This window comes from Carassius carassius, chromosome 19 (genome assembly GCF_963082965.1).
Source record: "Carassius carassius chromosome 19, fCarCar2.1, whole genome shotgun sequence".
Classification (NCBI taxonomy): Eukaryota; Metazoa; Chordata; class Actinopteri; order Cypriniformes; family Cyprinidae; genus Carassius; species Carassius carassius.
In genome coordinates this window covers 18,712,399-18,729,294 of record NC_081773.1, presented here as the reverse complement: position 1 = coordinate 18,729,294, position 16,896 = coordinate 18,712,399, and the positions used below count along the sequence as shown (strand labels likewise).

General features: G+C 37.0%; 1 protein-coding gene across 3 annotated transcripts in view; it reads right to left on the bottom strand.

Annotated features, from left to right (window-relative positions):
* The window catches only part of LOC132095293 (Krueppel-like factor 12), a 47,079-nt gene that overhangs the window by 3,780 nt on the left and 26,403 nt on the right, over window positions 1-16,896 (bottom strand). For all 3 annotated transcript variants that reach the window (XM_059500139.1, XM_059500140.1, XM_059500138.1), the window contains exon 4: window positions 7,999-8,134. In XM_059500139.1, coding sequence (XP_059356122.1) covers window positions 7,999-8,134 — 136 coding nt within the window. The remainder of the gene's footprint in view (window positions 1-7,998; window positions 8,135-16,896) is intronic.

Below are 16,896 nucleotides of genomic sequence, written 5' to 3'. Positions count from 1 at the left end.
AACCAGTTTATCATTTGATTCAGTCAATAAAAGATTCTATCTATCTATCTATCTATCTATATAGCTGTAGTAATTAGCTTTAAAAAAAATATTATTTATTTAATAGTAAATACTATTTAGAAAAAAAACATTTATACCAGATCATTAAAGCTCTCAAACAGATGAGAGAAACTAATATATATGTTTTTGAAAGTCTTTTTTTTTTCTTTTTTTTAATAAAAAATACAGTAAAAACATTAAAACTAATATACTTTTTATTTGAATATATTTTGAAACGTAACTCATTCCTGTGATACAATGATGAATTTTGAACAGCCATTACTTCAGTCTTCAGTGTCACATAAACCTTTGGAAATTATTGTTATTATAGTGATTTGGTGCCCAACCATTTTTTTATTATTTTCAACTTAAAAAAAAAAAAAAGAATTGTGTTGTTTTATATTTTTGAAGAAACTGTGATACATTTTTTACCAGGTTCTTTGATGAATAGAAAGTTGAAAATACTCTACACTGTTATTTAGCTTGCTTAATAAAGGAAATATTTATTTCCAAAAGACCCCAATCTTTTGATCACTTAAGTATATGTGTATTAATTTATTTACCAATTGATCGATTTATTTTACTGGCTTTTATTGGGATTGGGAATTAAAACTGAATACATTGGTTTTAGAAACTATTAACCTAATAATTAATCAGAAATTGGCCCATGTTTGATATCAATACCAGCTAAATCCATTATCAGTAGATCTACATCGGTCTCACACATCTCCTTCACAACACTATTGTCCACAGGCACCAGATTCAGTTATGGTGCAACAACACTAGTCTGGTACTATGATGAGCCCCTCTTATTTGCCTAGCTCAACCTTTCTTCTACAAAGAGAACACTATGATACTCCAAATTCATATCCCTCTGGCACTTTTCTGCTCTCTTTTACTTAAGATTTTATATAAACCAAAGCATTTTGGTGGGTCCCGCCACTGATCCAACCATGTCTGTTTTTACTCTTCGTCAAAAAGTAACTTATGCTAGTGCCGTCACCTGACACCTACTGTAGAACAGTGCGGAGCTCTGCTGCTCAGATGATGCCTAGACCTTTAAAACAGTTCTTGTGTGAACCCTGCATAACCCTGTCTCCTGGCTTTGTGCTTTTGTCTTTGTGTGGAGGGGGTGGGATGTATGAATTCTTCTGTATGTTGAAATGGTTCTGGAGCATTTTAATATCAGACTGAACTGAGCTCTTGGTCTTTTTGTATCTGCGATCCCTTCAGAATGGCCGCTGAAGTAAGCTTATTGCTCAATGCTCAGAGTGTTCTCTGATATGCTCACCTAAACATTTGTCACAACTAGACCTTCATCTCATCCAGACTGCAGAGAGAAATGACAGAGAAGAACCAAGAAGGCAGGGAGAGATTAGGTTAGATCACTGAAGGTCTACTCTAGGTGCTGTATAATATAAAATAATATAATACAAAATTATATATTAGAAATATAAAATGATATACAGTATAGAGAGAAAAAAATATTACTATTATTTAAATAAGTACTACATAGTACAACCCGAATTCCGGAAAAGTTGGGACGTTTTTTAAATTTTAATAAAATGAAAACTAAAAGACTTTCAAATCACATGAGCCAATATTTTATTCACAATAGAACATAGATAACATAGCAAATGTTTAAACTGAGAAAGTTTACAATTTTATGCACAAAATGAGCTCATTTCAATTTTGATTTCTGCTACAGGTCTCAAAATAGTTGGGACGGGGCATGTTTACCATGGTGTAGCATCTCCTTTTCTTTTCAAAACAGTTTGAAGACGTCTGGGCATTGAGGCTATGAGTTGCTGGAGTTTTGCTGTTGGAATTTGGTCCCATTCTTGCCTTATATAGATTTCCAGCTGCTGAAGAGTTCGTGGTCGTCTTTGACGTATTTTTCGTTTAATGATACGCCAAATGTTCTCTATAGGTGAAAGATCTGGACTGCAGGCAGGCCAGGTTAGCACCCGGAATCTTCTACGACGAAGCCATGCTGTTGTTATAGCTGCAGTATGTGGTTTTGCATTGTCCTGCTGAAATAAACAAGGCCTTCCCTGAAATAGACGTTGTTTGGAGGGAAGCATATGTTGCTCTAAAACCTTTATATACCTTTCAGCATTCACAGAGCCTTTCAAAACATGGAAGCTGTCCATACCGTATGCACTTATGCACCCCCATACCATCAGAGATGCTGGCTTTTGAACTGAACGCTGATAACATGCTGGAAGGTCTCCCTCCTCTTTAGCCCGGAGGACACGGCGTCCGTGATTTCCAACAAGAATGTCAAATTTGGACTCGTCTGACCATAAAACACTATTCCACTTTGAAATAGTCCATTTTAAATGAGCCTTGGCCCACAGGACACGACGGCGCTTCTGGACCATGTTCACATATGGCTTCCTTTTTGCATGATAGAGCTTTAGTTGGCATCTGCTGATGGCACGGCGGATTGTGTTTACCGACAGTGGTTTCTGAAAGTATTCCTGGGCCCATTTAGTAATGTCATTGACACAATCATGCCGATGAGTGATGCAGTGTCGTCTGAGAGCCCGAAGACCACGGGCATCCAATAAAGGTCTCCGGCCTTGTCCCTTACGCACAGAGATTTCTCCAGTTTCTCTGAATCTTTTGATGATGTTATGCACTGTAGATGATGAGATTTGCAAAGCCTTTGCAATTTGACGTTGAGGAACATTGTTTTTAAAGTTTTCCACAATTTTTTTACGCAGTCTTTCACAGATTGGAGAGCCTCTGCCCATCTTTACTTCTGAGAGACTCTGCTTCTCTAAGACAAAGCTTTTATAGCTAATCATGTTACAGACCTGATATCAATTAACTTAATTAATCACTAGATGTTCTCCCAGCTGAATCTTTTCAAAACTGCTTGCTTTTTTAGCCATTTGTCGCCCCCGTGCCAACTTTTTTGAGACCTGTAGCAGGCATTAAATTTTAAATGAGCTAATTAAGTGGATAAAAGTGTAAAATTTCTCAGTTTAAACATTTGCTACGTTATCTATGTTCTATTGTGAATAAAATATTGGCTCATGTGATTTGAAATTCCTTTAGTTTTCATTTTATTAAAATTTAAAAAACGTCCCAACTTTTCCGGAATTCGGGTTGTAAATTATTTATAATAAGAATGTGTTATATAAAATATAAATGATATTAACTAATATTAAATACAAACTAATATTGAATACTATCAATTTTTACCTATCATGTGTTCCTGGGGAATCAAACCCCCAACCTTGCGCTTGGTAGCGCAATGCTCTACCAAATGAGCTACAGGAACACAACAATATATAAAATGTATTTTTATTTATGGGGATTGGACCCCTATTGTAGGAAAGAGTTATTCAAGAACAGTGCTATTAAGGGTTTTGTTGTTCTACAGAGATATTATTTTAAATCAATGCTAGATGACAATGCTAAAAAATTGTATTATACCAACTACACAAAATAATATTAGTGTTTATACAGTTTAAGGTTAATAAAACACATTCTTTTTCACATATCGTACATTATTGTTGTTCCTCTCTGCCCCGCCTTTCTGAAACATGTACATTTTTTACAAAGCTCATCATTTGCTGATTGGCCAACTGTCCAGTGTGTTGTGATTGGCCGAATACCTCAAGCGTGTGACAGATATGTTACACCCCTTACCGTATTTGGAAACACACAGCGATTGTACAAAATTCAACCAATGTGGATGCATTTGTCACTGAAAATGCTCTCAGAGATGCAAAAGTTGGGCAATGACTTTTGGTCCATTCATCTGTAACTGAAATCAGCAACTTAAAGCCAGATATCAGCACATAACAGCATCTGGCCTTTTGTTCAGAGTGTCGTGCTGTGTGATACAGGGCTTCTTTAGCTGCATGGATATTTAAATTAAGTGCAGAGCTGACAGTTCACTCTCTCCTAAATTGGCTTGTCTGGTGGTGAGGACGGTCTTATAGTGGAGACTGAGTCATTTTGGGTCGGCTGTGACTGGCCTCTGACAGGTCCATGAGCCGAGGGGGTTATTTTAGTCCCGCTGGGCCTCGCGGTGCCAGCCAAATCTGCAGCCACAAATTCGCCCCACAAGACAAGGCATCATTCCTACTGTTAGATGCTCCGGTCTCACTGTAGACTGCATTTTATTGCCTAGCCTTTATAATTTTCTGGTTGGATTATTGTGCAAAATCCAATGACCCAATTAAATGACAATATTCTTCATCAAACACTTCTTTGATGTGATAAATGCTTATTTGTTCTCATCCATTGAGTCCGCCGTGCTATCAGTGTTATTCTTGTGGCGACGCTGCCCACAATGTTATCTTATTTCACATGCTAGAATGAACACAGCTGCACACATGCCCTCTTTCTCCTTTTCTCTCTCTCTCTCTGTAAACAGCCAAAAGCAGCAGCTCTTCCAATAACACCATTCCTGTAAACCTGGTTAAACTGTGTTTTGGCATTCTGCTGCACTGGGGGGCAAAGTCCTAGTACTGTCATTTACAGCACACTCGGAGCAAAGGGAAACATTTACACGGTGTCAGTGCGAAGCTTTGACATACGGAGGAATCCTGGAATACTTTCCAAACCATTTTCCTAAATAACAGGCAGACGTGCAGGGTGCTGGTAGGGGGGCTGGCTCATAGAAAACTCTTTGGGAGAAGTCCTACGCTGTTTTTTACTGCCTGCAGGCTCGAGAGTCTTCTGGTTTTGATCATGTCACTGTCTTTAATGGGATGACTACCTCATCTGAGTGAAGACTCATGGAGTTGTGTCAAAGATCCTGTATTACAAATAATGGCCAACAAAGAAATGCATTGCAGTTTGCAGAAGTCTTGTAATAGGTGGTCATTTTCAAATCTTCAATCAATTAAAAGGATAGTTTGCCCAAATATGAGTGAGTGAAGTGACATTCAGCCAAGTATGGTGACCCATACTCAGAATTTGTGCTCTGCATTTAACCCATCCGAAATGCACACACACAGAGCAGTGAACACACACACACACACACTGTGAGCACACACCCGGAGCAGTGGGCAGCCATTTATGCTGCGGCGCCCAGGGAGCAGTTGGGGGTTCAATGCCTTGCTCAAGGGCACCTAAGTCGTGGTATTGAAGGTGGAGAGAGAACTGTACATGCACTCCCCCCACCCACAATTCCTGCCGGCCCAAGACTCGAACTCACAACCTTTCGATTGGGAGTCCGACTCTCTAACCATTAGGCCACGACTTCCCCTCCATTTTTAATGGAATTATATGATAATTCTGTGATCATTTATTCACATCTTGCCTTTTAAAAACTGTATGACTTTGTTTAACCTGTAGAACACAAAAGAAGTTACTTTGAAGAGTGTGTTTCTCCATTAAATGAAACTCAACCCTGATTGGACACCAATTGACTTTCACTTTATGGAGAAAAAATGGATACCTGTTTCAAAATATCTTCTTTTGTATACCAAAGAAGAAAGTAAGTCATACAGGGGTGAGTTTACAAACAACAATGCAATTCATTGCTTAACTACCATAGTATGATGCATTGTTGGAGAAAGGAACTTACTAGTCGCAACTGTTTTCCCAAAACATAGGAAGTTTGTCGCACATTCGTCATTTGAACCATGATGGTTAGAAGTAGGGGTGTGCAGTGAAGCCAGTATTTGTAAATGTAACAATCACAAAATGATTCTTATCTGTATTCTGATCAAACCGGAACTTCGTACGGTTACACTCGAAAAACCCGTTATGTCTATGGTTTTACAGCCTTTCTTTTTTCGTAGCTATCACTGAAAAAATATGCCGTATTTATCTAGAATATTTTTTTATGATTATAACATTAATTTAAATATCTTCTCACAGTCTGAGCCAATACCCTTGTATAGGCAGTGCTTCGAGATGCAGTGTCGTTGTGCTGGAATACAAGTTCGGGTCCCAGCTTGGGGACCTTTTATGATCTGATAAATAAATATTTAAATATCTTCTAATTAAAACAATAAGGGTTCGTATGCAGTTTAAAAATATGGAAATTGATTCAACTAATTTCCAGGAAATGCATGAAAAATGGCAAGTGCAACACTGCTAATTTATTTGCACGCATTTTATTCAAAGAGTTTACACTTATTTACTTCACACACGTGTTACTGTGATGTAATATTAGAGGTTTATGTAAAACAACACGATTTCCATTGGCTCACCAGTTCCTGTGCAGTTTAAAAAAGTATTTTACACAAGGAATTTGCAGATCTGGAAAAGTAGCTATGGAAAAAAAAGAGAACAGAGGATGGAAAAATAGTTGTGTTTCGATTATTTGCCCAATTCAGTGTTCTTTAATATAAAATTAACAATTTCTCAAAATAAATGTATCATACAAGTAGATAATGAGATTTCATGACAAATGTTTAGTGATCTGAACAGTACTTAATTAATTCAAGGCGAACTTTTTCATTACGCAAACTCTTTAAGCTGTCTTTTTGTAACTTCACTAAACAAATGTGCATGTTCCGGGAAAAAAAGCAAAAGATAAAGAAGCAAACATGTAGGCCTAGTAGAAAATGTATCTGAGCTGATTATAAGCCTATTCCTGACAGAGAGCTGGATTGGTTTCTAAGAGATGCACAGAGAGGGAACAGCGAGCAGTGTTTGATTTGTGATCTTTTCCTTCATAAAGTTTAGACATTCATTCACTTCACACACTCATTATTGCGTAACTTTAGAGGTTTGTTTAAAATATCGCACTGATCCCCTGGCTCATCTGTTATCTAGCAAACACCAGACTGTTCGGAGTTATTTTTGGGCAGAATTATTCTTTATCCGTTAACCGTTTTTGACATTAGGTATTCGGCTTTGTGCACACCCCTAGTCAGAAGTGTTATAATGACGTCGAACATGCAGTGGAGTGGTAACTTCTGTTAAATAATAATTTCAAGATAAAAATAAATGTCAAATTATTGCTGTAAATGACAAAGGTAACTACTTTGAGGACTACTTTGCTATTTTTGTTCTCCGTTAATTTGCTGTATTTGCGGGTTTCCTTAAGCTCAGAAAACACTGTGAAATTTTGGGAACGATTTTGTTGTTTCCCCACAGTTTCACATGATTATCATGTTCATATAGTCTGAAAATAAATAATCGTAAAGGCTTATAAAAATTACTTTGAGGTCCCTTTTAGGTTCCCCAATAATTCACTTAAACTACAAGTCAAATTAAATTAAAATGAAATTAGAAAATTAGAATATGGAATGAAAGATATAGATGGCACTACTTGTCAGTTTGCTTATTTTGTTTAGGTGCATGATCTATTTAAGTCTATATGTCTTTCTAACAAGAAACTATTATTTCTAAGCACAGGTCAAGAGCTATAGTTCCAACCACACAACTTTGGGATGCTGTTTGCATTTGTGAACTTGGAACTATGGATTCATGAAAGACTAAATATACAGTATGCTGGTAAGGACAGAACTTGCAACCATAATTGCCTAACTTTGCTTTTGGGAAATGCACCCCAAGTTTGGAACAACATGAAGCTGAGTAAATGATGACATAATTACCATTAACATAATTATAATTTCTTAACCAGAAGGCCAGCTCCACTAGGGCCCCAACATTATTTATACTTAGTCATATTTACATAATCTTAATTAAAATGCTAAAAACACAAAAAATATAAATACACAAGATTAAACTGGCATCATATTTTGAGGGGGGGGGGCTTTACAACAAGAAACACATCAGTATAAATAGGATAGCCTTCGAATACTGTCTTGAACAAAGGGAGGTTTAAACTCGAAAAGGTTGAGATCTAGTGCTTTAAAATCTTACTAAAAAGCAGAATCTTCAAACACACAATATGAATCTACATTATTAGCACTGCATCAACACACAGTTTTTTAGCTGAAGACAGTCAGTGTGCATAAGTTTTCCAGTGAATGCTGGTGTGTTGGTGAGAGTGTGTCTTTAGAGAATACTCACTCCTGGACTGCTCGTGCTATAGACAGCGCCGCCGATCCTGTTTCATTAACACTGTCCAAGGTCACATTTGGCAGGTCGTCATCATCACTGTCACTTTTGATTTGTCTTGGCGACAGGCCATTGGGGTCTGTTTGTGCTGCCGTGGGGGGGACAACAGAGGAGGAGGTTAGTTACAAGACTGTAATATGTGTACAGCCCGAGACTATTCTCAGACCCGTTCAGCAGCTCACAATATGCCACATGACACGGAGCAGAAATTAGCACAGCATTTCACAGTGTTTCTTCAACTTTTGGCACTTTAATGTCCCAAGGGTTGTTTTTTATTAAAATGAACAGATTTCTATTTTTTTCCTGTTTATTATATTAAGGTCACATTAACTTTTGGTCACCATTATCATTCCTTCATTATTTATATCTGCTACTTTTTAAATGTCCAAAAATGTATCATGCCCAATAAAACAATAAATGCTCAATAAATCTTGTAATTTCCACCACAGAATGCTGTTAAAGACAGTACACCATTTTAAGTTTAAGGTGGAAATGATATTACAGTTTATTTAATAAATGTCCACAGGGCCAAAAGGGAAAAAATATAAAACTCAACAAATACAATATTAATATTATAAAATTAAAACATACTGGCATTAACCAGGCACAATACAAAAAGTATTTCCAGCTACAATAATTAATACAGTATATACTTTGTTTATGTTTTTTGAAGTTTTATTAGATTTTGTTTGTTTTATCATTTTTATTAACTTTTTCTAGTTGTTTTAATTAATTTTAGTACTTCAGATTAAATGAAAATGAGAAATGTTTCCTTAACAAATACATTTAAAAAAAATGTAACAATGTTTTTTTTTCTGTTTTTTTTTAAGTTTAAGCTTTCATCTTACATATATATTTCAACATATTTCAGCTTTCTTTCAATAAAAAAATAATTATTGATAGTTTTAGTTAACACCCTGATAACAACACTGGTGTGAAGTTACAAAATCTCAGCCATTTATATATATATTAGTGCTGTCAAACGATTAATCGTGATATAAATATAAATATATAAAATATTTTATTCAAAACATATTGTGTATGTCTGTCTGTGATGGGCTGTATATATATATATATACAGCCCAAGTTGGGAACAACATGAAGTAATATATATAATATATATATTAGGCATCTAGATGTGGTGAAGACGACTTGCTGAAGTTCAAACCGAGCATCAGAATGGGGAAGAAAGGGGATTTAAGTAACTTTGAACGTGGAATGGTTGTTGGTGCCAGACGGCTGGTCTGAATATTTAAAAAACTGCTGATCTACTGGGATTTTCATGCACAACCATCTCAGGGGTTTACAGAGAATTGTCCAAAAAAAGAGAAAATATCCAGTGAGCGGCAGTTGTGTGGACAAAAATGCCTCGTTGATGTCAGAGGTCAGATGATAATGGGCAGACTGGTTAGAGATGATAGAAAGGCAACAGTAACTCAATTAACCACATGTTTCAACCAAGGTATGCAGAATGCTATCTCTGAACGCACAACACGTCGAATCAAGCAAATGGGCTACAGCAGCAGAAGACCACACCGGGTGCTGCTCCTGTCAACTAAGAACAGGAAACGGAGGCTACAGTTCACACAGGCTCACCAAAATTGGACAATAAAAGATTGGGAAAATGTTGCCAGGTCTGATGAGTCTCGATTTCTGCAGCGACATTCAGATGGTAGGGTCAGAATTTGGCATAAAGAACATGAAAGCATGGATCCATCCTGCCTTGTCTCAACGGTTCAGGCTGGTGGTGGTGTAATGGTGTGGGGGATATTCTCTTGGCACAATTTGGGCCCCTTAGTACCAATTGAGCATTGGTTAAATGCCACAGTCTACCTGAGTATTGTTGCTGACCATGTCCATCCCTTTATGACTACAGTGTACCCATCTTCTGATGGCTACTTCCAGCAGGATAATGCACCATGTCACAAAGCTCAAATAATCTCAGATTGGTTTCTTAAACATGGCTATGAGTTCACTTTACTCAGATGGTCTCCACAGTCACCAGATTTCAGTCCAATAGAGCAGCTTTGGGATGTGGTGGAACGGGAGATTCACATCATGGATTTGCAGCCGACAAATCTCTGAGGAATGTTTCCAACACCTTGTTGAATATATGGCAAAAAAAAATAAGGCAGTTCTGAAGGAAAAAGGGGGTCTAGTCCGGAACTAGCTAGGTGTACCAAATAAAGTGGCCAGTCAGTGTGTGTGTGTATATATATATATATATATATATATATATATATATATATATATATATATATATATATATATATATGGGGAGCCATATAAGCCATAATTCATTCTGGCACTCTCACACACATACACTCTCCATTCACGTACATACATTTCTACTCTCACACACATACACTCTCCATTCACGTACATACATTTCTACTCTCACACACATACATTCCCCTTTCACATACATATATTTTTGCTTTCACACACTTAAATTCTCCTTTCACATACATACATTTCTACTCTCTCTCACACACTTACATTCTCCTTTCACATACATATATTCTTGCTTTACACACATACATTCTCCTTACACATACATATTTTTTTTTTGCTTTCACACACATGCATTCTCCTTTTACATATATATATATATATATCACACTGACAAAACAGTCACACTGAAGGCATCAAGGGCTATTTGACCAAGAAGGAGAGTGATGGGGTGCTGCGCCAGATGACCTGGCCTCCACAGTCACCGGACCTGAACCCAATCGAGATGGTTTAGGGGTGAGCTGGACCGCAGACAGAAGGCAAAAGGGTCAACAAGTGCTAAGCATCTCTCGGGGAACTCCTTCAAGACTGTTGGAAGACCATTTCAGGTGACTACCTCTTGAAGCTCATCAAGAGAATGCCAAGAGTGTGCAAAGCAGTAATCAAAGCAAAAGGTGGCTACTTTGAAGAACCTAGAATATGACATATTTTCAGTTGTTTCACACTTTTTTGTTATGTATATAATTCCATATATAATTCCACATGTGTTAATTCATAGTTTTGATGCCTTCAGTGTGAATCTACAATTTTCATAGTCATGAAAATAAAGAAAACTCTTTGAATGAGAAGGTGTGTCCAAACTTTTTTTTTTTTTGGTATCCATTACTTCCTGTTTAAGCAGGACGTCACTCTCAGAGCAGGAAATACATGTGCAAGACCTGCTTAGCTCTTCCTCACAATTTTACAGTTATGCTATTCAAAGTCATCCTGTTTACTTTTCAAGTACATATTTTAAGTTTTTATTTTTAACATATCATTATGTAACCAACGTGTTCTAAAGATCTGTGTACAAGTACTTAGACACTGATTTTGATCATATTAACAGGGCTTAACGCTAAAGACATTTTCAACTGGTCCAGTTCGGCCTGTGGTTTATTTATTTTTTACTTGCCCTGGCTAAATTTTCACAGGACTTGCCACAATCAATCAATCAATCAATAAGACTTATTGTTTTCATTGTTGACTGTAAACATTGTATTGTAATAAATAATAACCATTTTGCACAAATAAATAAACCATGCTTTTTCGGGTCTTTCAGGTAGGCCTAACTATTCCAGTTAAGGATGCACTGATCAGGATTTTATTTATTTTACAATCAAATGAGCCGATTCCCATTCTCGTTGCCAATTTATTTAGTTCTTCTTTTTTTTTACATTTATTAAATGTTTATTTTGCTCTGTTACTGGCCATACTAACCTTGAGCAAACAAACAAAAAAAAATATATGCAACATGAAGCAAGTGCACAAAACAAAAACATCAGATTGGCTTAATGAATATTTTAATACTATTTATTATTATTAGTGTTATTTCCTTAATTATATGTGTGTCTGCACTATGTTTGTAATTTCTGTACTGGAAGCTCCTGACGAAATTTCTTCTGTGTGTAAGCAATAAAGCTCTTTCTGATTCTGATGAAAATGCTAATTCAATCTCTGACAGCAGGTGGCGCTTATAGATCACGAATCTAGCACTGAGTTATTGCTGCACGCAGAGCTGCAATTGAAAAAAAAAAAATTAAATAAGTAAATGAAAATCTAAAAATAAATAAACCGCAATGAGTCTTGAGTTATTTAAATAATATAAAGATTTCGCTTTCCCTAACTTGCAACCTCCCACTTTATTCACTTCCTAAATTAAATTAAATGAAAAAAAAAAAAAAAAACCTTGGACGCTTATAATACATCTATCTGGCAACACGACTGAGGCTGAGCTCCCGTCCTCAATCACAACACGCTCAAAGGACGAGGCCATGTAACCTTTTCACAATAATAATATTTATTTATTTTTAAAAACCCAGATAGCTTGCTGAAATACATCTGCGGCTTCCTCATCTACCTCAGCCATGCTGATCAAGACCTGTCACGGTGAGCCTGATCGCGCCGAACCTGCCTTCCGTTTCAAACGCCTTCCGTTTCCACTATACTCCTTCCGTTTCAACTAAAAGCATTCCGTTTCCACTATACTCTCTCTCGCACATACATACATTCTTCTCTTACATACATCTATATATGTATGTGTGTATATGTATGTGAAAGGAGAATGTATGTGTGTGAGAGTAGAAATATATGTATAAGGAGAATGTATGAGTTTGGAAGCAAAAATATATGTATTTGTAAGGAGAATGTATGTGTGCGTGAAAGCAAAAGAAAGGAGAATGTAAGTGTGTGTAAGAGTAGAAATGTATGCATGTGTAAGAAGAATGAAAGTGTATGAAAGAAAAAATATATGTATCTGAAAGGAGAATGTAAGTGTGTGTAAGAGTAGAAATGTATGCATGTGTAAGAAGAATGAAAGTGTGTGAAAGAAAAAATATATGTATCTGAAAGGAGAATGTAAGTGTGTGTAAGAGTAGAAATGTATGCATGTGTAAGAAGAATGAAAGTGTGTGAAAGAAAAAATATATGTATCTGAAAGGAGAATGTAAGTGTGTGAAAGCAAGAATATATGTATGTGAAAGGAGAATGTAAGCGTGTAAGAGTGCCAGAATGAATTAAGTCTTGCACGGCCCCTCATATATATATATATATATATATGAGCTGATAAAAATAGAAGCATCTGTCAAATGCATAAATGTAAATGTAAAAACTTTGTTGCTTTATTATATTGCACCTGGTTACAAAATAATACTAATACAACAGTTGTCTTTGTTTAATATCATACGATACATCTAAGGTGTGTTCTTGTTTGTGAGTTTGTCATCAAATACAGGTTTTTAATGCAGACACACCTGTATATGTCAGTGTTTTAGACTGGCAATCACAGACATCCGTCTCTGATTACTGGATCTCACTCCCCACAGAACGAGAGCAGCATTCTCCCTGACTGCAAGCTTTGTTCATATTATATGGGTTAGCCCAGCATGCAGAGCTACGCTTCTAATTCGCTGCTCTCTCAGCAGTATGTCAGACCTGATCCTGGATCAGAGAGGTCCATCCTGTCTCCCATTTGGCCTTGGGCAGTGTGTCCTGTGGGCATGTCACCAGCACAGGCGATCAGATACCCAGAGAGCGTCTAAAGACAACAGAGCTATGCTGCCGCTCACCCTTTGTTTCCAGGAAGTTTGACACAGTTATGCTGCCAATTTATGAATTTATAAATGAATGACAGGAACACCCAAGATGTCAACTATATGGTCTCATAAGTAAAACATTTTAAATCAAATTTACAATGAGGTCTGTCGATTGTCAGGGGTTTTTTTTTTTAGTGTGACTGATTATTGGAAAATATTACACAAAAAAATAAATCATGATTCCACAAATTTTCTACCATCAGGGCATCAGTTTTTGTGAGCTTCTACTACACACAATGGACATCAGCAAACCAGACTACACACTATAGTTACTGTATAATAAATGTAAAAAAAAAAATAAAAAAAATACAAATACACACATATATATATATATATATATATACACTGTGATCACTGAAGAATCATGTGATATTGAAAACTGGAGTGAAACCAGCAAAGGAATAAATTAAATGTTAAAATATCTTAAAATAGAAAAAAAGTTATTTTAAATTGTAATAATATTTTGCACAATTACGGTTGTTACGGTGCTTTAAAAAAAACAGCAATTGTAAGAATAAAATACTTAAATATATATATATATATATATATATATATATATTTTTTTTTTTTTTTTTTCAAAATCTTACCAACCCCAAACTTTTGAATGGTAGTGTACATACATACATAGACCCAGCAATATGAGAAAATACCAACATTCCATTTTTGACGTGCAACCCATCACTCAAGAACATTACATTACAATAAACATCACATGAACTGATCTAACTTTATACCTACTGCTTTTTACTGTTATTCTTTACCAAATTCAGCACAAAACTTATTTTATGCCTTTCCAAAGGTAGATTAAGTATCCAGTTTAAAGAGCCACAAATGCTCAGCAAAACTGATGGAAGATGCCAATGAAAGATTAACTGGACCCATTACAAGAGCCTGGAGCTCTTCTCTCTCCTCCTCCATTTGGTCTACTCAGGCTAGACACAAATCAGTTATAGCATATGCTTTGCAACCTCTGTATATGTAGTAATGCAAAACCATTCACAACACTATATTCTACATTTCCTGCGTCAATGTGGTACTACATCAATGTTAAAACAGATTTTAAAAAGGCCTAATACTTGTATATTGTTGATTACCCTGATTATTTTTAGTGCAATAAATGCTTTTTAGAACTTATAATTTGCATACTATTATTTAAATTGTATAATTTAGATTTTTTTTTTTTTTTTATATATTTATTTGAATAACTTGTTTTACTGAACAGTGCAGCACTTTTAATGTGCTATATACTTGAAATAAAATATGTTTGACTAATTGAATATACTCTATTATATTTGAACACTAAACTGGAACGGCGAATAATATGGTCAGTCTCTGCCTCTGTACACGCTGTCCACCATAATCCATTCAGTCTACCTACAGTACATAACTCGCCTGGATATTCCTTAAAAATGTCCATATAAAGGCAATGACAAAAGCGGAGTTCATAAGAGGTGGTGAAGCAAACCCCATGATTTCTTTCTCCTGTTGTTTCCAGCCATAGCCTGTTTCCATGGTAACTCAGCCGGAGACAGAGCTGTGGAGAAGGGCACACCCCCTCCCCACCTCCCCCTGGCAACCTGTACACGAGTATGCGCAAGCAAGCGTAAGTGTGTGCCGTCCATTGTGTTTCCAGCTGTGACGTAAACATTTATTCATGAACATTTATGTGTAAACATTGGCGATCGGTGCACTTCAGAACATAAGGTTCATACTTGTGTCTCAAAATAGCGGTAATGTTACCGTCAGTCACTATCATGTAAGCCTATCATCACTGACCCCGCCCAGGTCTGACCCCATTTCCTCTGTGCTGCTCCAGAGAACTCTGGGTGGAGTCCATGTTGCTATGTGCCTGACTGCTCGCAGTGCCACCCATCTTCAATATCCGCCCCACCCCATTATGCAAAGCTTGTTTTTCCTCTCTTTCCTCCCCTGAAGCTGAGTGAGACACCCAGTATTTAAACCCTTCTTCTAGCAGGATGCCCAGCCCTGCCCAACTATTTGGGACAGACACCCTTCCCAGATAAACAAGAGGTTGAGCAACAAACAGCTCCCTTGTGCCCTCCACTCGGGCCAAACACCATTTGACAGCAACACCCAGAGCATCTTGGCTTAGTGCCAGAGTATTAAAACTCACCCTACAGGAAACCAACCCCAAACAGCAGTCCCAGAGTGTCATCGGTGAGGTCTCCAGAGTTTGGGAAGGCACCGTGCAAAATGTGTGCTTCTGATTAGGGCATGTGGCGAGGGGCCGGGACCTGTCTGCATGACCTTGGACTCGAGACAACTACACAGATCCTATGTTTGCAAAAAAGCACTTTCATCTCAGTAAACACTATTCTGTTTGTTAAAAAAGCAACATTATCTTAAGATAATCCACAATTGTGGGCTTTAGGGTGGGAAATTAAATTTCTTGCCCACCGGGCTGTTTTATCAACCAAAAGCAATTTTATTTATTTTTTTCTCAGTATAAATACAGTACAGACCAAAAGTTTGGACACACCTTCTCATTCAAAGAGTTTTCTTTATTTTCATGACTATGAAAATTGTAGATTCACACTGAAGGCATCAAAACTATGAATTAACACATGTGGAATTATATATGGAATTATATACATAACAAAAAGTGTGAAACAACTGAAAATATGTCATATTCTAGGTTCTTCAAAGTAGCCACCTTTTGCTTTGATTACTGCTTTGCACACTCTTGGCATTCTCTTGATGAGCTTCAAGAGGTAGTCACCTGAAATGGTCTTCTGTCTGCGGTCCAGCTCCCCCCTAAACCATCTCGATTGGGTTCAGGTCCGGTGACTGTGGAGGCCAGGTCATCTGGCGCAGCACCCCATCACTCTCCTTCTTGGTCAAATAGCCCTTGATGCCTTCAGGGTGACTCTACAATTTTCATAGTCATGAAAATAAAGAAAACTCTTTGAATGAGAAGGGGTGTCCAAACTTTTGGTCTGTACTGTATATACACAGCCCGTCCCAAAAAAAAAAAGTCACAAACTCTAATATTTAGTTGGACTGCCTTTAGCTTTGATTATGCATTCGCCGTGGCATCATTTCGATAAGCTTCTGCAATGTCACAACATTTATTCCCGTCCAGAGTTGCATTAATTTTTCACCAGGATCTTGTATTGAGGATGGGAGAGTCAGACCGCTGTGCAAAGTCTTCTCCAGTACAACCCAAAGATTCTCATTGGGGAAAAGGTCTGACTCTGGACTGTGGTGGTGTGGTGGACTGTTGTGGTGGCCAATCCAAGTGTGAAAA